This window comes from Nyctereutes procyonoides, unplaced genomic scaffold (genome assembly GCF_905146905.1).
Source record: "Nyctereutes procyonoides isolate TBG_1078 unplaced genomic scaffold, NYPRO_anot_genome, whole genome shotgun sequence".
NCBI classification, from domain to species: domain Eukaryota; kingdom Metazoa; phylum Chordata; class Mammalia; order Carnivora; family Canidae; genus Nyctereutes; species Nyctereutes procyonoides.
In genome coordinates this window covers 226,443-249,976 of record NW_026575052.1, presented here as the reverse complement: position 1 = coordinate 249,976, position 23,534 = coordinate 226,443, and the positions used below count along the sequence as shown (strand labels likewise).

The 23,534-nt window shown below is 65.7% G+C and overlaps 1 protein-coding gene across 1 annotated transcript in view; it reads left to right on the top strand.

The window, feature by feature from the left end:
• Positions 1-23,534, top strand: part of CASZ1 (castor zinc finger 1) — a 51,672-nt gene that overhangs the window by 24,855 nt on the left and 3,283 nt on the right. Inside the window, 16 exon segments of the mRNA XM_055332818.1 lie at positions 1,604-2,077; positions 4,886-5,720; positions 6,611-6,679; positions 8,111-8,201; positions 8,909-9,073; positions 9,978-10,150; positions 10,385-11,226; positions 13,499-13,634; positions 13,854-13,917; positions 15,223-15,377; positions 15,467-15,589; positions 16,519-16,857; positions 18,317-18,515; positions 19,125-19,296; positions 20,820-20,971; positions 21,091-21,232. Of these exon segments, the coding sequence (XP_055188793.1) occupies positions 1,604-2,077; positions 4,886-5,720; positions 6,611-6,679; positions 8,111-8,201; positions 8,909-9,073; positions 9,978-10,150; positions 10,385-11,226; positions 13,499-13,634; positions 13,854-13,917; positions 15,223-15,377; positions 15,467-15,589; positions 16,519-16,857; positions 18,317-18,515; positions 19,125-19,296; positions 20,820-20,971; positions 21,091-21,232 (4,131 nt within the window).

Below are 23,534 nucleotides of genomic sequence, written 5' to 3'. Positions count from 1 at the left end.
GCCCGCTGCCTGTAGGTCTGCTGCAGACAGCCTGGCGACTGGCCCAGGGGTCGGGGCTGGTGTGACTAGGGGACCCATCACTGAGCTTCGAAGAAGAGCGGCGTCCGTGCTTGGAGACCCGGGAGTGGGCAGCACGCACCCGGAGATCGGGCGTACTTGTAGAGTGGGCCCCTGGCCTGGGCAAGGCTGAGAGCCCAGCGGAGCCTTCTCTGCCTCCCTGGGCTGGGTCGCCGGCCGGGCTCCGCGCAGGCAGCCGGCTTTGGGCACGTATGGCTGCCGGGCGTCGTACAAGCACCCGTGCGTACAAGCCGGTCTCCTGTGGGTGGGCAGTGTGGCCAGCCCATCTGGGCGGGGGGGGGCCCTCCGGGGGCTTCCAGGTGTGGGGGTTTTCAGGGCGTTGACCCATCAGAGGGAAGCCCCGTAGCCCTCGGCCCTGGGAGCAGAGCCCCTGCCCTCACTCGGCCTTTTGACCACTGTGGGTGGAGACTCAGACGTGCCCGTTCCTCCGCTGAGGGACACGCGAGAGGCCAGCGGGCCCCCTGTGGGGTGGCTGAGCCTGTCTGCCGGGCCCACCGCAGGGGCTGGCACACATCGGGGCTAAGTGACGGAGAGGTGCAGGACAGAAGACAGACACAAATGTGTATGTGCGTCCACCCTTGGCCTTTGTGGCAGGTCCCACGTGTGTGGTCAGTGGGTCTGCTGTGCACCTGCGACCCCAGGGCCTGGGCGCCACACTCGGCAGCCGTGAGGAGGCGCCAAGACCCCGGGCAGCCTAGTTAGGGGTCATGTTCGGGACTTAGGCACCGATGCTACAGCTTTCGTGCCCTCCGTGGGGTCTGAGGAACCCCAGCCTGCTCCAGCTGCGGCTTTTCCAGGCTGGGAATGGGCTTCCCGGAGTCGGCCAGGCCCCGAGGACGCCGAGTGAGGTCCCTGGACAGGGACGAGCAGCTCTCTTGGGACCGTGAGGTGCTCTGCCCTTGAATGGCCCTCGCTGAGGCTTGGGGACAGGAAATGGCCAGAGAGGACGGGACTGAGGAAAAACAGAGGCCTTCAGAGGGCCCGGGTGGCTGGGGGAGCCGGAGGAGACCTCGGGGCTGTCTGGGGAGCAGAGGTGGGAGTCCGTGGGGACCGGGCGCTGGCTCTGGTGCCTGAGATGCTCAGGTGGGGAGGGTGCCAGCCACCTGTGGCCGGGCCAGAAGGCAGGAGGCTGGCGCAGGGCGGCTCGCGGGGTGGCGGGCTCACGGCTAGAGCAGGCCTGCGTGCGTGCCTCAGGGTCCTTGTGTGTCCCCTCCTCTGCCCGGGATCACGCCTGGCCTGCCTCTCGGAAGAGGAGTTTAGGGAACGGGCATAGGATGGGCTTCCAGGAGCCAGGTGCTCAGGAGGAGCCAGCCCCTCGTGTTGGAAGATGTGCCGTTGGTGTGTCCTTGAGCCTCCTCGCACACGCCCGCCCTGGTGCGGGGCCTGGAGCGCGGGGCACGGGGCGAGCCGGGTCCCTGGGGCTCACAGGCTGGGGGGGGGGCAGGCGGGCTGCGGGGCCCTGGGGTCAGGGGGTGGGGGGTGCTCCTGGAGGGCTGGGCTCTGATCCCTCCGTCCACGCCCGCAGCTGAAGGCACCCGGTGCACCGACCCGCCCGCAGGCAAGCCCGCGATGGCGGCTAAGCGCAAAGGCGGCCTGAAGCTGAACGCCATCTGCGCCAAGCTGAGCCGCCAGGTGGTGGTGGAGAAGGCGGCGGACGCAGGCCCCCAGGCCGAGGGCAGCCCGCTGCGGCCGCGGGACCGGGAGGCCGGTGTGGCCCGGGGTGCCCGCAGCGAGGAGGACAAGAGGCGTGCGGTGATCGAGAAGTGGGTCAACGGCGAGTACAGTGAGGAGCCTGCGCCCGCACCTGGCCTGGGGCGGATCGTCCGTGAGGGCCTGGAGCTGCCCCCCGAGGGCGTCTACATGGTGCAGCCCCAGGGCTGCAGTGACGAGGAGGACCACGGCGAGGAGCCCCCCAAGGATGGCAGCGCCGTGGCGGAGAAGGAGTCCGATGGCGTGGCCTCCAAGGACGACAGCGGCCCTGCCACCAAGCAGGCCTCAGGTAGGTGTTGGCCGCCCGGGCTGGTGGACGGAGGGGCAGAGGGCATGATGCCGTGGGGGGCCCAGCGGGAGAGGGGGGGATCCTGGGGCCATGGCAAGAACAGGGGAGACTTGCTAGGGGCGGAGCGCAGCTTCCCAGGTGTGCGCGGGCTGGGGGCGGCCGTGCGCACAGTGGGTCCGGGGAAGCGACGGATGAGGACAGACTGCGGTGCCCACACCTGCGTCAGGGGAGCCTGCGGGGGCTGGTGAGCCCCAGGAGTGCCGAGCAGAGCTCCAGGCTGGGCCTGCTCGCCCACCCGCCCCAGCCCTCTCCCGGAAGCCGTCCCCTTCCCAGGGACACTGGCTGCCCCCCGTGGGACCTCGGGCTGGGGCACAATGGCCGCAGGATGGCCCCAGCCGGCCAGTGTGCATATCCCGTTACACCCACCTGCCCCGGGCATGCTCCTCTGGCTGACCTCTTCCCACGAGGTGGCCGAGGCCCGGCCCTCCGCTGCCTCCTTGTCCTTAGACTCAGAGCTGCCCGGAGCTCCTTCCACTGCATGGGGAGGGCCTGCAGCCTTGGGGGGACAGGGGTCACCTGCGCTAGGGTGGAACCCCAGGTCCGGGGTCCCGGCTCTGGCTCCCAGCCTCCCTCAGGCCTGTGCGGGGGGCCCCGAGCTCCCCTGCCTGCTCCCCGACCCCTTCCCCTGCAGCGAGGGGCGCATCTCCTCCCTGCGCGGGGAGCCCTGCGCAGCCACATAATTATGCATATAAGATATAAACAGAGCTGTTTAATTATCCTTCGCCACATCAGTGACAGAGTAATTAACAAACATTGCAAGATCAATGAGGAAAAGTGTGACCTTCAGTTTCCTCTGATAGGAAAAGCCCTTGCCGTTCCCAGACACAAGGTGATTGTGCTGAGCCAGAGGGGAGGGAGGGACGGGGACCGGCCGCGGTCTGTCGGGGCCCCGCTCTGCCTGGCTGCCGGCCTCGCTCTCCCCAGGAGGACAGCTGGGACGTAGGGGCCGGGCTGGAACTGCCCCCGGCACTGCTCCCCAGGCTGGAGGCGCCCTGGGACCCCGTTCGGTCCGCCCCGGGCACCAGGGAGAAGCCGCCGGAGCCCTCGCCGCCCACCAGGCACAGGCCCCTCCTTGGGGCCGGGGGCTCACACGCGCACAGGCCTCCGGGCTGCCCCAGACCCCCGCTGGGCCCCCCCCTCCTCTGAGCCGCCTGCCCTTCTGAGCCTCGTCTCTGCCATATATAGTGAGGGCCAGCTGCCTCCTGCTATTTTTAGCCCCTTTCCCTGGTCCCTGAACCACTGACTCTCGCAGCCAGCGCCCACTCCTCCCAGGCCGGGCCCCCAGCCCCACGTGGCCTGAGGGCAGGTCAGCGCCCCCACCCCAGCCACCCCACTCCAGGGAACGGCTGTCTGCCCACCTGGGGTGCCAGGTGCTGCCTGCGACTGTCCTCTCCTCACTAGACCCCGTGGGCTGGGACGCAGGTCGGGAGGTGACCCCCACGGGTCCTGGGCTTCCCAGCCCTTCGTGAGCTGTGCTCTCTCCTGCGGAGCCCTGAGGACTCTCAGCCTGGGGTCCTGCTACTCTGAGCGCGCCCTGCTTTGCTGGCTCAGGCGACCATGGAGGAAACACGCGTGTCCCTGAGGCCTACGGGGGCCTCTCCCCTGTGCACGTCCGCCCCCCATGCGGGGCATGGCACGTAGGAGGTGTCAGTGTCTGCACAGGAGTGAGCACACCTGTGTACACTGGGGCCCCACACATGTGCTGTGTGCACAAGGAGGCAGGTCTCCACAGGAACCCCCCTGGCAGAGTGGGGTCGTCTTGCCTCCACCATCATGAGACTCATCCTGGGAGACGCATGTAGGGTCTGGGGTGGTTTGTGGACCTGCGAGGGTGGCCAGGGTGTGCGCATGTGTGTTTGCTCATGTCCCAGCGGGGATGTCGCTCCAGGATCTCGGTGAGGCTGCAGTCCGTCCGCGGCCAGGGCTGGCGAGGCCAGCATCTCAGGCCCCAACCCTCTCCCCAGGATGACCTTCCGTACCCGGAGCTCCAGGATGATGGGAGGAGGCTTGTAGGGTTCCCCACAGCGTCACCCTCCCCTGGGGCGAGCAGCCCCCAGTGAGTCTGAGTGAAGGCGCTGGCAGGGCTCCTGCCCCCTCAGCCCTGTTGCCTGGGACCCTCAGCAACCGTGCGGGGGGGTGGGGGGCTGGTGGGGAGGCAAGAGGCCAGCTCCTGGGGATGCTGGGGCAGGCCCTCCACCTCCAGGGACGAGGGGCTGCGTGTCCACCTGGGGGGTCCGGGAGAGTCCTCCATGCAGGTGGGCTCAGCCAGTCCCGCCCCGACCGTGTCTGCCCCCGGGGTCCCCCCCCCCGACTGCCCGCCGCCCCATATCCCTCCTGTCCCCAGCCCCCGTGTCACCCCAGCCCTGGAGGCAGGTTGGGATCTGGCCTTACTTCCAGTAAAGTGACTTCTCTTTCATATTAGGCCAAGGCGAGAGAGAGGAGACATTTATGAAACTTTGTTTAATGTACTGAAAAGCCATCGGCCAGAACATTTAGGAAATTGATTTTCCTGGCATTGATGAACTCGTTTTATTTTACCCCGGTATTAATTACTTTTTTTTTAAACAAATTAATTTAAGAGTCGTAAAACCTAACAAGTGAGCCAAATGTCCATAGATCATGTCGTGCTCCGCCCCCTCCCCATGCCAGCCTCCTCCCTCTGTGGGTGGCGGCTCATGGGAGGGGTGCCCCCCACCCCTTGGCGACCCTGCCGCCTCCCAGGGGTGACTGGCTCTCCCCATGCTGCAGGAGAGGCCTCCTCGCTCCGGGACTACGCCGCCTCCACCATGACCGAGTTCCTTGGCATGTTCGGCTACGACGACCAGAACACGAGGGACGAGCTGGCCAGGAAGATCAGCTTCGAGAAGCTGCATGCGGGCTCCACCCCCGAGGTGGCCACCTCCTCCGTGCTTCCCGCCTCCGAGGACGCCCTCAGCAAGCGGGCACGCTTCTCCAAATACGAGGAGTACATCCGCAAGCTCAAGGCCGGCGAGCAGCTCTCCTGGCCGGCCCACAGCAGCAAGGCCGAGGAGCGGGCGGGCAAGGAGGTGGTGGGGCCCCTGCCCGGCCTGCGGCTGCCCAGCAGCACAGCTCACCTGGAGACCAAGGCCACCATCCTGCCCCTGCCCTCCCACAGCAGCGTCCCCATGCAGGGCCTGGTGGCCCGCGCCTCCAAGTACGACTTCTTCATCCAGAAACTGAAGACAGGCGAGAACCTGCGGCCCCAGAACGGGAGCACCTACAAGAAGCCATCCAAGTACGACCTGGAGAATGTCAAATACCTACACCTCTTCAAGCCCGGGGAGGGCAGCCCCGACATGGGCGGGGCCATCGCCTTCAAGACCGGCAAGGTGGGGCGCCCCTCCAAGTACGATGTCAGAGCCATCCAGAAACCAGGTCCCGCCAAGGCTCCACCCACCCCCAGCCTGGCTCCTGCGTCCCTCCCCAGCATGCCCAGCGCTCCCAGCGCCCCCGGGCCGGGACCTGAGCCACCTGCCTCCCTGCCTTTCAACACTCCCGAGTACCTGAAGTCGACCTTCTCCAAAACAGACTCCATCACCACGGGGACTGTCTCCACCGTCAAGTAAGGCACCCCCCATCCCGAGCCCGGGCCCGGGCCTAGGGTCGCCAGGATGGGAGGCCCACGTCTCTGCCTCCGAAGCCCGTCCTACCTTATGCATGTCCAGCACGCACCCCGGTTAACATACGCTCAGGTTCCCATCCACACACAGACACGCACTCGCTCATGCCCGGGGTGTGGACCGGACGTCTTGCTGCATGCACACTCGCTCTCACATACCGCATGCTTCTGTGCATGTGCTCATCTGCTGACACACACGCCGGGCACTACTGTGACCCCCATTTGCCAGTGACAGGCGCTCTCTGCCTCAGAGGCAGCCTTGAGGGGGGCTGGCACAGCCCAGGTCTGAGTTAGGGGCTCTGGCTCCACCCTGGTGACCTTGGCTCCCGGGTTGAAAGCCTGGGCCCTGGGGAAGGCAGCCCGAGAAGGCAGGAGTCTGGGGTGGGGCTGGCCACACTCATTGCTAACCCCCAGGCAATGGTAAAATTACCTGTGGCTCAGTTGTGTGGGGCTGGGAGGGGCCCTCCCCACCCCACCCCACCCCCCACTTGAGGCAGAGCCCAAATCCTAGGAGTTGACCTAGGGAGCTACCCGCTGGCCTTGGAGCTGGGGGAGCAGGTTTCTGACCAGCTAATCGCTTGTGCTTGGCACCGCTCTCGCCCCTTCCCCTGGGGGCTTCCCAGCATGCAACGGGGGCCAGGCCCCAGCTTCAGGGCTTCCTAGCCCGCTGGACACCCGTCAGGCCCACGACTGAGGAGGAGCCTCAGGACACGACAGAGCAAGAGAAGGAAGGGCCAGGGCCCCAGGGCCCCAGGGCAGGGAGCTGCCCCCAGCCGCTCCCGGGGCATGAGGCTACCCTCCGCTAATCGGCTGTGCCCTGTGTCTCTCGCCAGGAATGGATTGCCCACAGATAAACCAGCTGTCACCGAAGATGTAAACATTTACCAGAAATATATCGCCAGGTAGGCCCCTGGGGCGGAGACTGCCCCGGAGAGAAGGTGGGGTGGTGCCAGGAAGCCTGGGGCCTGTGGGACCGTAGGTGCGTGTGACGGCCAGTCCGGGGGGCCTGCTGCTTCCCCCCTGCACTCATGCCCTCAGATCACCCGAGGGTCTGTCTGCGCCCCGTCTCAGAGCCCCTTGGGGTCTGCCCCCTTGATGTGGGCTGGGCCGCACGCCCTCAAGCCCTCGGCAGGGCCTGGTCGCAGGTGAGCCCAGGGTCCCGCCACAGTGGACACAGAGCCCCGGTGGGATGCGGGCCAGCGCAGAACGGCGTGGGGGGTGTGGGCGGGTGTCCTCTCCAGCCTCAGTGTGCTCCCTGGGCCAGGCCTTGATCCTCGCCGCCCGACTCCAGACCCGCTCCTGAACATTTTTAAGGCAGGTGAAGCACCCCCCCTCCGCAGACTCCCCAAGTCAGGCCACTGAGGGCCAGCTTCTGACCAGGCTGCACAGGGCAGGGGCCGCTCCCGGCCTCGTCTTTCTCCTGACCTTCTAGGTTCTTCCCATCCTTCCCTGTCTTTTTAGCTTTGCTCCGTTCTCTCTATTATTATTATTATCATTATTATTATTAGGGCCTCAGCAGATGGCCCGTTTGGCTGCTTCGATGTAAATGTGTGTTTGCAAGTGGGGGTGTCCGCCCCTGCCCTGCAGTCTGAGGCCAGCCTTCTCTCTGGTTGTGGGCTCTCCCCAGAGCAGCCGTCACCAAGACACATGCATGCCCCCGCAGCCTCGGGGCCCGGGCAAGGCACGGGGTTTCCTGGGCGGCGGGCAGCGGCCAGGCAGCGTGGGGCTCCTGGCTGCGGAGTCGGCTGGAGAGCACGCTCCCTGCCGCAGGAAGCCGAACAGATGCTGTGCTTTAAAAATTCATAACCCTGGGCTGTTTCAAGTGTCAGGAAAGCCCAGGACAGAGAGAGGCTTTAACGCCTCTCAGCAGCCAGGCCCTCCCAGCCTGCATCTCCAGCACCTGGCTTAGCACCCGGGGGGCTGACGGGTGACACCTGCAGGATAGGCAGCGGGGCCTCACCACCCGCCCGCCCCAGGCCTCTGCGCCTGTCTCTGCTCTGACCTCTGGCCCGCCCCAGCTTCTTCCTCTCCATCTTGGTGCTAGGCCCGTGTGCCTCAGTGGGCCCTCATTCCCAGGACAGGGAGACAGGTCTGCAGTTCAGTGGCTCGAGGATTCCCCGCAGGAGCAGTCACTCCCCCTGGCCTCCTCAGGTTTCTGACACTTGACCCCATGGACTACCCGCCCCTCCTCCGCCCCAGAGCCCCTTGTTTCCCAGGGGCGCTGTCCCCGGCGAATGGACAAAGAATTTCTTGGCTGCTCTGGCCAGGGACCTGGGAAGAGTCCTCCTGGGGCTGCTGTCCGGGGAGGCCTGAGCTCACCGTCCTCCCTGCAGGTTCTCGGGCAGTCAGCACTGCGGCCACATCCACTGCGCCTACCAGTACCGAGAACACTACCATTGCCTGGACCCCGAGTGTAACTACCAGGTAGGACCCAGTGGGTGCCCGCCCAGCCCCTGCCCCTGAGAGGGGCTCCTCAGAAGCGGGGTGGGGGTGCTCGGTTCCGCTCAGGCTGCCTGAGCTTAACTCAAGCAGGCAGAGAACCCAGAAATCTAGCAGCTGAATAGGCATCTGATGGGATCTGGAGCCATCTGCATCCCTGGGATGGTAATTGGAGCTCCCCTCCCGGGGAGCCTGCCCGGCCCCAGGGCCGGGCCAGCAGGCGTCGGCACCTTACCTGACCCCTCCTGGTGTCCTCATGAGGGCGGTAGTCCTGCCCCCTCTAACAGGATAACCCTGAGGCTCAGACTGTGACTTAGGGTCAGGGCCTCCCCTGGGGAGCACGGGGCGGGTCAATGAGAGAGGAGTGCGGGCTGTCCCCTCTGGCTCACCAAGGAGCCCAAGCTGGCACGGCCCATGTGTGGTGCCGGGCAACCTGAGTTCTCAGCCATCGGAGCCTGGGTCTGAGGGGCCCGGCCTGATTCGGCTTCTCTGCTCCTGGGCGTGACCACTGGGAGCCTGGCGGGAGGTCAGGGCTGGGTCCGTGGCTCCGGAACCCTCTGAATCGCTCCGTGTCTGGTGCCCTGTGCTGGCCTGGGGCCCTCCGGGAGCAGGAGTGCTTACAGGGAGAGCGAGGCCCAGTGCTCGGGACAGGTGGCTGGCCCGGCCCCCACCCATGCAGCTGTTTCCCGCAGAGGTTCACGAGCAAGCAGGACGTGATCCGACACTACAACATGCACAAGAAACGCGACAACTCCCTCCAGCATGGCTTCATGCGCTTCAGCCCGCTGGACGACTGCAGCGTCTACTACCACGGCTGCCACCTCAACGGGAAGAGCACCCACTACCACTGCATGCAGGTGCCCCTCGCGCTCCCAGGGCAGGGCGGCCGGGGTGGGGGCGCGGTGGGGGACATGGCCTTGGGCGAGGGGCCTCCCTGTCTCCTGGCCCGGCACGGGGGGCGCAGGCGTGGGCAGTGGCTGGCGGGCCAGGGCGGGGCTGTCCCCATGGCCATACTTGGTGCGGGTGAAATTCAGGGAGCTGTTTATACAGACCGACATTTTTCAGGCTTTAACACCAAGAGCAGAATTGCAAATGGTTCCTGAGGAGGTTTTTGTTTAATTCTCTGTTTTAATGCCACGCAGAGTCTGGGCTTTTTCAAGGTGTCAGGTCCAGGGGGAGCGACTTGGGGTTGCAAATAGCAGCCGGCGTGCCTCCCCCGGTATTTGTCAGGGGGTTGTTATGGGCTCCGTGGAACAGCCGGGAGGAGAGGGGGGCTCGCTCTCCGGGCCCTGAGATGGTGCAGACACTGGCACAGCCCAGCCTTCAAGAGTGCTCAGATTCCACTGGTTTTTACTCAATATGGCAACGTTGCCTGCCTTGGCCCAGCTGGGGTGGGGTGGGGAAGGCCCCGTGCCAGCAACTGTCCACTAATCGAGTCCTGGGCTGAAGGTGACCGCTAGGCCCCCAGGTCCGGCCCTGGCCACTGCCGGGGGCTTTGGAAGTAGAGCCACAGAGTAGGACCCCGAACTCACCTCCTGTGGGACAGGACCACCGCACCTGTGCCAGCAGGTGTCCAGAGACCCGAAGGCAACTCAGCCCTCGGCAGAGGCCAGGCCAGGAGGGCCGGAGGGTGCGAGAGGCTTTCCACTGCCTGGATGGATGTTTGTGGGGCCGGTGCTGCCCCGAGGAGGGAGGTCAGCCTCTGACTGTGGCCCAGGGTTGCCCGGCCTCCGTCCCCCTGATGGCCAGTCTGCCCTGCAGGTGGGCTGTAACAAGGTGTACACGAGCACGTCAGATGTGATGACCCACGAGAACTTCCACAAGAAGAACACCCAGCTCATCAACGATGGCTTCCAGCGTTTCCGAGCCACCGAGGACTGTGGCACGGCCGACTGCCAGTTCTACGGGCAGAAGACCACGCATTTCCACTGCAGGTGAGCAGGGCTGGCCAGGCCGCGGGGAGGGACGGGGACCAGCCATGGGGATGGGGACAGGCCGCGGGGAGGGACGGGGACGGGCCATGGGGATGGGGATGGGGATGGGCCCGCGGGGAGGGACGGGGACGGGCCATGGGGCCAACAGCTCAGGGGGCGTGGGCGGGGAGCCGCCCAGAAGCTCCTCCGGGTGCCCGCCTGGGCCCTGCCACAGGCTCCCCGTGTCCTGTCCAGGCGCCCCGGATGCACGTTCACCTTCAAGAACAAGTGTGACATCGAGAAGCACAAGAGCTACCACATCAAGGATGACGCGTACGCCAAGGACGGCTTCAAGAAGTTCTACAAGTACGAGGAGTGCAGGTACGAGGGCTGCGTGTACAGCAAGGCCACCAACCATTTCCACTGCATCCGCGCCGGCTGCGGTTTCACCTTCACCTCCACCAGCCAGATGACCTCCCACAAGCGCAAGCACGAGCGCAGGCACGTCCGCTCCTCGGGCGTGCTGGGGCTGCCGTCCTCGCTGCTGGGCTCCAAGGACACGGAGCACGAGGAGTCGAGCAACGACGACCTGGTCGACTTCTCGGCCTTGAGCAGCAAGAACTCCAGCCTGAGCGCCTCCCCGACCAGCCAGCAGTCCTCCGCCTCCCTGGCCGCCGCCGCCACCGCCACCGAGGCCGTGCCCAGCGCCTCCAAGCCTCCCAACAGCAAGATCCCTGGGCTGCTGTCCCAGGGCCTGCCTGCGTCCATCCCGCTGGCGCTGGCTCTCTCCAACACAGGCCTGCCCACCGCCGCCCCCTACTTCCCCATCCTGCCGGGTCGGAGCAGCACCTCCCTGCCTGTGGGCACCCCCGGCCTCCTGGGCGCCATGTCGTCGGGGGCGGCTGCCTCCGCGGCCGCTGACACCCCCACTCTGGCCGCCTCGGGAGCCGGCGACTCAGCCCCAGCGGCTGCCACCTCCGTCCCGGTGCCACCCGGCTCCATCATGGAGAGGATCTCTGCGAGCAAGGGCCTCATCTCGCCCATGATGGCCAGGCTGGCCGCGGCCGCCCTCAAGCCCTCTGCCACCTTTGACCCAGGTGAGCAGGCTGGGCTCTGCCCAGGAAGCACGCGGCTCACAGACCCCCGGAGCCCACAGCCTGGGTGTGCAGAATGGAGCGGGAGAGGGGTGGGGGTTGGCGAGGCCCGTGTTCTCCTGCGCCCGCGGCCTCTGCCTGCCCAGGCCCCCATCTTTGCCTGGTCTCTGCCTCCTACTGTTAATTTGCTTTTCGGGGCCTCTCGCTCTGGCCTGTGCACCCCACCCCGGGCAGCTCTGTTCCTTCATCTGTGAAGAGGAGGCGGTTAAGCCGGGCCTCGGCCTCGTGGGGAGCTTTTGCATCCTGGGGAACTGTTCCTCACCCGCTGCCCTGACACCCACCCCACCTCGTCCCAGGGCCAGCCCCCGAGGAGAGCAGTCCCAGAGCCCCCACGTTTCCCTGGGGCCCCCTCTCTGTCTCCTGGCGGGGGCTCTCAAGGGATGCTTGAGATTCACACCCATCCAGCCCCACGAGGCCGGGGACATCCTTCTGGCCTCTTCCTGTCAGTCAGCGAGGTCTGATAGAACTTTCTGCGACCACGGAAACGTTCCATCCTGTGCTGTCCACCACGGCAGGCAGTAGTCACAGGGGGCTGCCAGGTGCTTGAAGTTGGCCGTGAGACCAGGGAACTGGATTTCAACTGGAATTGCTTTAACGTAGTCACGCCTGGCCCTCAGCTGCCACGTGGGACAGCACGGCCGCAGCCTCGTGGTAGCCCTGCTGCCCTCCCTCTGGCTCACCAAGCGCCGCGGTTCTCCTTTCTCACGTTTTCTACTTTTTAAATAAGTCTTCTGTGTTTCTGAAACTCTCCGGCTTTTCTGTTCACCTGGCTCCTCCCCTCCCTCCCCCGTCGTGCTTAGCCGTCCAGCAGCCCTGTGCTCGGGAGGGCCTCCCAGGCAGCTGCGGGTGCGAGGGACCCAGCCGGGAGGCACAGTCCTGCCTGGAGGAGCTGAAGGAACAGTGGGGGCGGCCGGCTCGGGCCCCACAGTAGGAGGTGGCCAAGCCCAGACTCGCACCTCAGTGGCCTGGCTCCTGAGCCCAAGAGCCCTGCTCCCCTGTGAGACCTAAGGTCCTTGCGGCCCAGCCCAGGGACCTGCCCAGACCTCCCGGAGGGCCTGCCAGTGCTTGGCCAGGGGGCCCAGCCATTTCCCAGGGGGTGGGGGAGCTACCGGCAGGTGGACTCAGACTCTGAAAACTGTGCTGTCCCAGTGGGACGCTCCTGCCAGCAGGAAGTGGAGCGGCCCACCTTCCATCCCAGGTGCGGGAGGGACAGCAGGTCTGCCCGGGGCCGGGCCCCCCTGGACAGCTGCCGGCTGGCTGGGGTGGGCCCCCTTCAGGGCCACGCTGGGCTCTGTGGCCACACGGGCAAATTCGTCCTTTTCATTAGAAAAGTCTCCTTCCCCCAAAAGAAAGGTCAAGGGGAGGGGGCCCACTTGCCTTTATTTTTTAATAAAACGCCACTTGCTGCCTGTGATGCGGCCGTGTCAGCTGCAGCAGAGCCTCGGGGCACGGTACTAGTTCAGCCCCTTGGGGACAGCAGGGCAAGCTCGGTGGACACGCTCCCCGTCAGCAGCCTCCTCCGCCCCACTCTGCTCCGCCTCCCAGTCCTCTGCCCACCCGGCTGCAGCCTTCCCCCAGCGGCCGCACCCCACCAGCCCCGAGCAGCCCGCCCGGCTTGAGTGGGCCTCACGTCCCTGCCCTGGGCAGCTTGACGGCGAGGTCACATAGTTTGAACCGCTCTGATTGGCCATCAGCTTCCATAGCCCTGACACAGCGGATGCCCCTCCTAGGCATGCTCAGTGGAAGGCAGGGCCGTCGCCCCGGCAACAGGGGTCCGGGGACCCGCGGGGGGCGGGGGCGCAGCTCCCAGTCTGGATCTGCCACTTCCCCTCAGCATTAACAGAGTCTTTAATAAAAGCCTAAGCGGCAGCCCCACAAATTGACTGTGACAGTCGGTGGAGAAAATGAAGGGCCCCCACCCCCGTGCCAGCCCCCTCCCCAGCCTCCCGCCCCGCTCCTCCAGGAGGCCCTGAGCCAGGACAACTTTGACATAATTTTGCAATAATTATCACTTGAAGAATTGCCACACAGGGGTAAGCGTCACAAGCGATCATGTCAGTGGGGAGAACCGCTGACCAGCAGCCGGGGCTCCCCCAGGGGCTCCTGCCCACCCAGCCCCCCGCGCTCTGTGCCCTGGGGGCCGCGGGGTCCAGTGTGTGCCCCCCACCGAGGCCCGAGGCCCCTCTAAGGCCGTCTTCCCTCCCCTCCCCTGTAGGAAACGGGCAGCAGGCCACCCCTGCCAGGTTCCCCCCGGCCCCAGTGAAGCAGGAGCCCGGTGAGAACGCTGGCGCCCCGGTTCCCCACGAGGTCTCCCAGGACCGCAGTTTAGACCTGACGGTGAAGGAGCCCAGGTGAGGCGAGGCTGGGGCCTCCCAGCCCTGTGCCACGGCAGGAGGCTCTGGGACCAGCTCCCTCAGAGTCAGAGTTGGACCCCACCGAGCAGGGGGCCACCCTCCTGCCTGGGTGGATGCAGCAGGCGCGGCGGGGCCCTGGGCGTGGGCTGGGACGGGTGGGAATCTGGGCTCCGTCCCACGTACATCTGAGCTAAAGCCCCTTGGTTTGTGTTCCAGTAATGAATCAAATGGCCACGCAGTCCCGGCAAATTCATCTCTTTTATCCTCGCTTATGAATAAGGTAAGAACCATCCATCACACGCCTCCCGTTCCCCCACCCAGAGAAATTAAAGCTGTGCTGGGGGGTGGGGGGGATGTGTTTGTTTTTTAATGTTTTGCCTCTAATAAGATGAGTTTGTACCATTTAAATTTTGAGGCCATTTTTCATCGGATATAATTTCAGAGCCACTGCTTACAAATTAATTTAATGAACTGGCTGAAGAAATATATTCCAGCCTCTGACACCCTTTTTTTCCCTTCAGATGGAGGGCTCCAAAAGCTTTTCCGAGCCCTCTAACTTCTTCTGCTCTCAGTTATTAATTTTATTTATTTATTTTATATATTTTTTTGTTTGTTTAAAAAGGGGGTGGGGGAGGGGCCCTAAAGTGGGAGCAAAGCATCAATTTCCACTTTTCGGGTTGAGTAATGGTCTCGGACGCCTTCCACAGAGGTCGCTCCGGAATATTTATTTTAAATAATGCAGGGTCTTTGTAAATTATACATCATCTCAAATATATTTTCCCCCTTCACATGATAAATTTGACTACAGCAAGATTAATTTGGTTACCGCACACGAGTGACTGCCAAGGCAGCCGGGCCTGGGCCGGACCTCACGGGTGGGGGGTCCCGGCTGGACCCTTGGCAGCGAGGGAGCCTCCAATGCGCTTTGCCCTCTGCGGCGGGCCCGTGCCCTCCCCTTCCCGCCCTCCCTCCTTGCTCTCTTGCTCTCCTTTTTCCTTCTCGGGTCACCGCCCCCCCCATTCCTTCCTGTTGGCCGGGGGGGGGGGGGGGGGGCACGTGCCATGTGGGTCGAGCCTTGACACGGGTTCACCCTCCCCACTCCCCGTCGTCGAGGCCCAGCAGCCCTGAGCCACCCTCATCTCCCCCAAGAGCCTCCTGCCCTCCCTCTCCGCTCCTCCTTTGTGTGCCTTCTCTTGTTCTCAAGGAATTCTTAGGGGTTCCCCCTACCTCCTCCTCCTGCACTTCTTTTGAAAACCTGGCAGGAAAATAAGCAGGGAGCCACGAAGTCTGGGAAAAGCTAGGCTGGAGTGTGTGCCCAGAGTCCCAGCCTTTGCTCTAGTGATGGATCTTAGCACCACGGGGTCTGTGTGGAGGAGCCCTGGCATCTCCACGGGGCCAGGGTAGCGCCGCGCCCCGTGGCAGTGTCCACCCAGAGTGGGCTCGGCTGTGGCCGAAGCTGCATGGGGCCAGGCCTCCTCTCTCCTCGGCTGCGCTCATCCTCTGCGAGAGCCGTGGCGGCGCCCACAGTGGCACATGTGTGTCTTGAGGTCCCCAGCCTGCAGCACGGCCCCTGTCCCCGTTGCAGATGTCTCAGGGCAACCCCAACCTCGGCAGCCTGCTGAACATCAAGACAGAGGCGGAGGCCAGCGCCGCCATGGAGTCCTCGCCCTTCCTGGGCAAGGCTGTGAAGGCGCTGGTTCAGGAGAAGCTGTCCGAGCCCTGGAAGGTGTACCTCCGAAGGTGAGGGGCTTCCTGGCAGAGCAAAGGAGCAGGGAGGGTCGTGGTGGCCGGTGCCCCAGGGTCTCCTCTGACCACGGTTCCTCTGCCAGGTTTGGCACCAAGGACTTCTGTGACGCCCAGTGTGACTTCCTCCACAAGGCCCACTTCCACTGCGTGGTGGAGGAGTGCGGCGCACTTTTCAGCACCCTGGACGGAGCCATCAAGCATGCCAAGTGAGTGGGGGTCCTGGGCCCTGCACCCCACCTCCGGGCGAGGCTGGGCGAGGCTGGGGGCTGCTCGGGCCTCCAGCTGCTTTCCAAGCAGGACCGTGTGCAGCTCCCAGCAGACCTCAGAGGCTGAGCTGGCCACTTAGAAGGTACCGCCTGAGAGAAGGCGGGCTTGCCCCATCCCTCCACCTGCTCAGCTCCTAGCAGGGTCCTCGGAGCCCGTCCAGGCCCCACTTAGAGCCCCGGAGCAGAGTCTCCTGCTGCCCCCTGCTCCCCACACCCCACGCCCCTGCGGCCCGGCAGGCAGCCCTACCTGATGCTCCCTGAGAGTTAGCTGCACAGACCCCTGCTCTGACCCAGGCAGGGACCCTAGGAGCAGGCCTTTCCAAGCCCAGCATCGTGGATTTGTAGATCCTCTTTGGCCTAAAAATAATGAAATTAATTTGTAAACCCATTGAGCTGAAAAGCACAGACCAGCTGCCTGCTGTAATGGAACGCAGGACGCGCAGACATTTAAAACAGACTTTCTCTGCTGCTGGGCCCCAGCTCAGGCTCCACTTGCTGCAGGAGAGCCAACCTTGGAGGCTGAGACCCACCTTTAACTCTCGAGCAGATTCTGGAAGCACAGACCTGGTGCCCCAGGGCCTGTTGTCAGGGGCCGACACAGCGCGAGGGTCACAGGGGAAGGTGTAGTGAGGGCGTGCCGGGAGCCCAGGTGCAGGACCAGAGGGCCGGGCCGGGAGCCCAGGTGCAGGACCAGAGGACGCAGCCGTTGGCTGCCAGTCCTTCCTTCCTGGTAGGACCCCGCCCCAAGCTGGGGGCTGGGGAGGGCACCACGGCTCCTCATGTGGATGGGGCCGGCCCCAGGGAAGGGCTCCCTGCTCCGGGCTCTCATCACTTCCCACCCGAGACGCTGGCGCCTCTGCCTGTTGCAGCTTCCACTTGCGGACGGAGGGAGGAGCTGTGAAGGGAACCGCAGAGGCTGCCTTCCCTGCCACCGCGGCCGAGACCAAACCTGCCTTGGCCCCCTCGTCCCCGTCGGCACCTCCCGTCACCACAGCCACAGTTTCCGCTCTGGAGGGTCCCACTCCCAGCCCGGCCGCCGTGCCCTCCACCCCCACGCTGCTCGCCTGGAAGCAGCTGGCTTCCACCATACCCCAGATGCCTCAGATTCCAGCGCCAGTGCCTCACCTGCCCACTTCGCCCTTGGCAACGACTTCTCTAGAAAACGCCAAGCCCCAGGTCAAACCCGGATTCCTCCAGTTCCAGGAGAAGTGAGTCCCTCGATGAGCCGGGAGTCCCGTGTCCCCCGCGTGTCTCGGGAGTAGGTGCTAGCAAGGGCAGCCGCAGAGGCCACTGCCGCTCCCTCTGCAGGTAGCTCTGGCCGTCCCCAGCCTCTCTGGGACACCGTCGTCGGGCCGGGTCTTTCTAGCCAAAGACACTGCTGCTCTGACCTCCCTGCCTGTTCCCAGAGCGGGCAGCTGGCAAGGGGTGGGGGGAGGTGACACTGTGAGGACCGGCTCAGGTGGGCTGGGAGGGGCGGTCGTCGCCTGGCAAGGAGGGCGGCATCGGCTCTGCGCCTCCCTGTCGGTGTCTGTGGCTCGCTCCCGCGGCCCAGCCTCTGCAGAGCAAGCTAAGTCCTGGGTGGGGGGGCGAGGGGGCTAGGCCCCCTCCAGGCCCATGCCCACCTGCAAGGTGGTCTGAGCTCTCAGGGGTGGAAGGGCCCTTCCTCATTGGATGGTGGTGGCGCCTTGTGGCGAGAACGGTGACTCTGTATCGTGATATGTGCGGCTTCCTGTTCTCAATAAAAGTAATAAATTGGATGTGAACACACACGGCCTGAGTGGCAGCTGTCCTCCCTCTCTGAGCACCTGGGGCTGGGCCTGTGGCATGGAAGGGGACCTGCACTCCTCTCCGTCCCCCCGGAGCTCCCCTTCCTCCGTCCCGCCCCCCACGGCGGTAAGCCCTCCCAGTTTCCCCAGCTTGGAGGATTCCCAACCCGGGGCCACCGAGGGGGCAGCCAGCCAGGGCAGGAGACCGGGGCAGGGCACCCCCGCACCTATGTGCAGCGCAGGAGGCAGGCCGTGGGGCAGGGCGGCTGCGGCCAGGGCAGGCCGGCACGGGGGCTCCGCCCAGCACCCCGCCGCCCCTCCAGGCTCCACCACTCAGCTGGCCTGTGAGGTCCTCTGAGTGGGCAGGAGCCCCACGCCCCGGGCCAACCCTGGGGGCCCCCCCCCCCGGCAGCCATGCGCCTCAGCAGGCCCCGCACCAGGTGCACATTCCCACTGGAGCTTCCTGGTAGGGCTGCCCACCCATCTGCACCCTGTCAGTCAGCCACACCCAGGGCAGTGCCCGTGCCAGGCCGCCAGGCCCTCACTGGCCCCCCGCCAGGGCTGGCCGCGCCATCTCGCACTTTCACATCCAAGAGGTTACTGGAGCCGTCCTTATCTATAATCCTGAGGTGTGGCCATGGAAACTACGTGTCCCAGCATGCAATGCTCTGGGCAGCCTGCACACTGCAATCCTTCCTGCACCTCCGAGCTCCAAAAAGAAGGCAGGACTGCATGCTGGGATCTGTAGTCTCCTCTGGCTGGAGCCACTCGTTGAGCAGGAGGGCAGCCCAGGGGCCATTCGTCCGGGCCGCACCACAGCACGAGGACTGTCAGGGTGTCAGGGTGTCGGTGGGGAGGCCCCGGGATGCCACTGACCTTCTGGGCTGTGGTTTCATTCCAGCGATCCCTGCCTCGCGACGGACTGCAAGTATGCCAACAAGTTCCACTTCCACTGTCTCTTCGGGAACTGCAAGTACGTCTGCAAAACCTCGGGCAAGGCGGAGTCGCACTGCCTGGACCACATCAACCCCAACAACAACCTGGTCAACGTGCGGGACCAGTTCGCGTACTACTCGCTTCAGTGTCTCTGTCCCAACCAGGTCAGTGCGGGGGCAGGGGGCGGGGGGGCCCGGGCCCAGCTCCCCCTGGCAGGGATTCTGTTCCTTACGCCCGTTTGGAATGGTTCTCCTCCCGTCCCTGGAGGCTGCCAGGAGCGTCCAGGTTGGTGGTCCGTCAGGAAGGTCCCGTGTTGTCATCCCTGCCCACGGTGGGGACTCATCCGGCAGCCACGGTGCACTTGGCATCGTCCCGCCCGTCCTGGAACTATGCTCCCTTCCCCCAGACGCCTACAATTTTAAAATTCTAGGCCCATCGGACAGCTAGAGATTGAACTGTCCGTGCCCCAGACAGGAAGGGCGGATCAAGGTCACACACAGGCAGGGCCTAGTCCTGGAGGGGGCTGGTGGGCAGAGCACCTCGAGAAGGAGCCCGGTCCCAGGGCTGGCGGCCAGAGGACAGTGCTAGCATTGATGAGCGATGTCTGCCCCGGGTGTGGGATTGGCCGGCAGGACCGCCAGGTAGGATGTTTCAGTCGAGTGGCCAGAGGGACACACTGCTTTCTGACCTGAGATTCTGAGCAGGGAAGGGCACATGCACCGGGGCCTGCCACGGCCCGGTGGGAGCTCCTGACCCTCCCACCCTCCCTGCAGCATTGCGAGTTCCGGATGCGCGGCCACTACCACTGCCTGCGGACCGGCTGCTACTTCGTGACCAACATCACCACCAAGCTGCCGTGGCACATAAAGAAGCACGAGAAAGCCGAGCGGCGCGCAGCCAACGGATTCAAGTACTTCACCAAGCGCGAGGAGTGTGGCAGGCTAGGTACTGGCGGCCGGGGTTGGGGGCAGCGGCAGGCGGCAGGGGTCAGCTCTGGCCCCCGGGGCCCTGGTGGCCTCGGCCCCCTCTCCTGGTCCTCACCTCTCAGCCCTGCCCAATGGCAGACCAGACACCGAGGGCGACTGGGGGCAACGGCCCCCTCCCTGCCCCCCGGGAACTGCCACGTGGCAGAGGCAGGCCCTGACCCTGTGATCTGCTTCCCCCTCAAGAGGCCACGCAGGTGACATAGGAGCTCTTGAAGTTGCCCGCCCTGGGCTCTCTTTCCAGGGCTTTCCCTCTGAGGGCTTTGTGCAGAACGGACTCTGTTTCGTCAGCTCATTGGTTCGTTCAGCAGGTGCTTAGGGAGGAACAGCTGCATGCGGAGCAGCTGTGGCAGGAGGTGGCAGGGGTGGTGGCAGTAAGGGTTTTCAGGGTCTGCTCTGGCCGGCACCATGCTTGGTGGCTTGTCTGCTGGACAAGCAGGTACATGGTGGGTCAGCCCAGAGCATGTGACCTGTGACCCAGGGCGACCCAGGAGGAGGCGGCCCCGGGGCCGGGAAGGCCACACATGATGGCCCTGAGCTTTGGCAGCAGATGCTGGGGAGCTGAGTCGGGGAGACCTGGGCCCTCCGCAGGGAAGCTGTCCGGAGGGCCCCCCCCCCGCCGACCGAGGCCCCCTGTCGCTCCCTGCCCCAGCTGCCCTCGGGATGCCCATGGGGGGCGGGTCTGCAGGTGGAGGGCCTCAGGATGGAGCCCCATGTTCAGGGCCTGCGGGTGTGGGGCGGGAATCGGTCAGGGAGACACGAGGGGCCAGGAGGCGGCTGGGGTGCTGGGCGGGCCTGCCGGGCCTCAGGTGCTGGCGCCGGGTGTGGGGGGCAGAGGTGGGGCCGCTGCTGCTGCGGACGGCCCCTCCATAGGGAACGGGTGAGCACTCAAAGCCCCTGCCAGGAAGGGCAGGAAGCAAACCTTCCTTTCAAGTATTAATTCAGAAAGAATTCAGAGGGTTGGTAGCCGTAGCAACAGGTGTCAACATTCGGTGGCCCGTGCTGTCCTCCAGCTCCTCTGACGGGCGTCGGGGTGCTCTGGAGCCATCCGTATTTACTCAACTTTGGGGGTTGTCGGTGATAGTTGGGGCCAAACAAAGCTGGGGATGATACGAGACACCTGGCCAGCCCCGGTGCCATGGCTACGGGCAGGCCTTCACCTGCCCCACGCTGACACTGTTTCAGCCCTGCCTGCTGTTTGTTCTTGGCCCAGAGGGAGGCGGAGGTGGGTGGGGGCAGGGCAGGGCAGAGGCTCCCCGGTGGCAGGCAGGCCCCCGGGCTCCCACGGGGGACATGGAGACACGTCGTGCTTGCCGGAAGGGGGCTGACCTGGGGACGGGTCATCAGGGCCTCTCACCCCAGGCCCGGGCCCTCTGAGGGCAGGGGAGGGGGCCCGGCCTGCCACTGTCACGGGCTCCACGCCAGGCCGCAGGGTGGGACCAGGCCTGGGGGCGCGGGGGCTGACGGCTGTGGGTGCGTCCGCAGGCTGCAAGTACAACCAGGTCAACAGCCACTTCCACTGCATCCGTGAGGGCTGCCAGTTCTCCTTCCTCCTCAAGCACCAAATGACCTCCCACGCCCGGAAGCACATGCGGAGGATGCTGGGGAAGAACTTCGACCGCGTGCCCGCCTCCCAGGTAAGGGCGGCGCCCCAGGCCGTGCCCCCTCTGCCCGAGTCGCCGACGTGGCCCGCGTCCCTCTCCTGCTTCCGGCGGGTGGGCGGCCCCCTCCTGAGTGCCCCCCCACCACCTTTCAGGGCCCCCCGAGCCTGATGGACACAGAGACCGATGAGTACATGGACTACACGGGCTGCAGCCCGGGCGCCATGTCTTCCGAGTCGTCCACCATGGACCGAAGCTGCTCCAGCACCCCCGTGGGCAACGAGAGCACCGCGGCAGGTGAGCGGCGGCCGGGCCCGAGCAGCGGGCCAGGAAGAGACGGCCGGGCCAGCCAGGTGGCCCGAGCGGGGACAGGGCCCGCCGGTCGGTGGGACACGGGTCGTTGAGGCCACCGCCCACTGGCACCCAGCCGTCGGCTTCAGTTCCCAGGCGAGGACCCAGGCTTGTCCTCCGAGCGCCTGGACCAGCAGCACAGGCCCCGGCGGAGGGGCAGGTAGGCCGGGGACCGCCAGCGCCTGGCCCGGCCCCACCCCTGCGGCGCCGCCTGAGCCCTGCGAGAGCCCCCGCACAGCCTCCCCGGCCTCTCCTCCTCTGCCGTCTCCTTCCCGTCTCTCCTGGCGCCTCTCTGCTCCTCATCTGTCCACGTGTTTTCATACCATACTTGCTTCTGCCATCGGGTTTCTCATTTTGGTTCTTTTTTGTTTGTTTTTGTTTGTTTTGGTTTTCTTTTTTTTTTTTTTTTTTCTGCTTTTCTCCACCCTCTCCAGGCTGCCCGGCTCCTCCTCCTCCTCCTCTTCCTCCTCCTGCTGCCGCTGGCGACGAGGCTGCCCGCGTGGCTCCGCAGCCCGCACTGACCCCGTCCTTCTCAGCGGCCGTGCTGCGGGCGCCCCTCCCCTCCCTCCCATGCCTCTTTTCTCCGCCCTGTCTCTCATACTCTCTGCTCAGTGCCACTCTCGGAGCCACCCGGGGCCTGGGCCACCCTGTCAGCAGCCCACCCCGCTTCCCGCCCGCCACTGCCACTCCAACTCCAGTAAAAAGTGACGTCCCCGTAGTTCAGGATGCTGCAGGTAACTCGCACGTGCCTTCTCGCCAGCCTTTGTCACCCCAGCTGACCCTTGAGGCTGTGATCGGGGACCTGGCCTTTTTCCTGTGGCCTTGCTGGGCCGAGGACAGGGCCACCTGGTCCCCTGCAGACAGCTCCTCTACACTCCCGCTCGGCGCTGGGTCCGGGCGGGCTCCTGCCACCAGCCAGAACCCACAGCCCCGGAGCCGGGCAGGAGGACAGAGGGAGGCTCTGTGGCCCAGGCCCCGGCCGTGCTCAGTGATGACTCCTGTCCCCCCTCCCCCCTGCAGATCTGATGATCTGCAGGGGTGGGACCTGCCCTCCCCGCCCTCTGGTGCACCCATCACCCGCCTCTGCACCTTCCTTTGCTCATTTGTGCCTCCCATTCTGCCTGACTGCTGGGCCAGCGCGGCACCAGGTCTCGGGCTGTGGCCAAGGGCAGGGCAGGGGCCCCGTGTAGGGGGTGCAGCCCTTGGAAAGCCATCGCAGGCATAACCAGACGACCCTGTGACCTTGGCCCCAAAGCAGCCACTCCTCACTCACCTGACCTCCAGGCCCCAGGCCTGTGTGCTGTGCTGGGCACCCCCACCCTGCGACAGAGCTTGGTGTCCCCTGTTAAGGGTGGGTGGCTGGGTAGGGCCCCTAGGCGGATGATGCCGCCCAGCGGGGCCCCGGAGGCTCGCGGCTCTGTAGGCAGGTTGGGGCGGGCTGCACGGGTCAGCCCAGGGGGAAGCCTGGAGGAAGCCCACCTTGGCCTTGCGCAGGGCCGGGCCCCAAGCTTTCTCTCTGGTTTCTAGGGTGTGGAGCAGGGAGTGCGAGGACCGCGGCCTTCCCCCCGGGGGCCTGTGCCGCGCCAGGGGGCTGCTTGCCCCTCACCCTGCAGCTGTAGGGCCCATGGTGCGTCCCAGAAATGGGGTACAGGACTAACCACGCTGACGGGCACAGGCAGGCAGCCCTGCCACTGGGGTGTCCTAAGTCTAGGGGAGCCGTTGGGTCCAGCAGGGTGGGCACAGGTGGGCGCCCCTCTGTTGGCCGAGCCCTGGCCACTCAGCAGGGCCGGTGTCTCCCAGCAAACGGGGGGGCCCACGACCCCAACAAGACCAGAACGAGCCTTCTGGCAAGAAGCGGGCAGGTGTCCCTCCCGCGGGGAGTTACAGTCCCCCGGCCCCCCGGCCGACAGGTGGGCGCCGCGGAGGAGGGGCCCTCATCAGAGGCGGTGCAGGCCCGGGCCGGGGTAGCCGCGCTGCGCCGCCCACATTCCCCCTTCGGCTTCAGCCCGCGCCGGCGTCCCCACTTCCCGCCCGAACTGGCCAGTGCGGCCCCGCGGCCCCGCGGCCGGGCGCCACCCGCCGTGGAGCCTGTGCGGCCGCCCCGCAGGCGGGGGTGACCGGGGGCCGCCCGGGGCTCCCGGCTGGGGGGGGGGGAGCGGCTGCGGGGCCCCGGGAGCCGGGGGGGGGTGGGGGGGGGCAGGCGGTCGGCGCCCTCGGGTCAGCGCTCCGGGCGCCGCCGGGTTGCTGA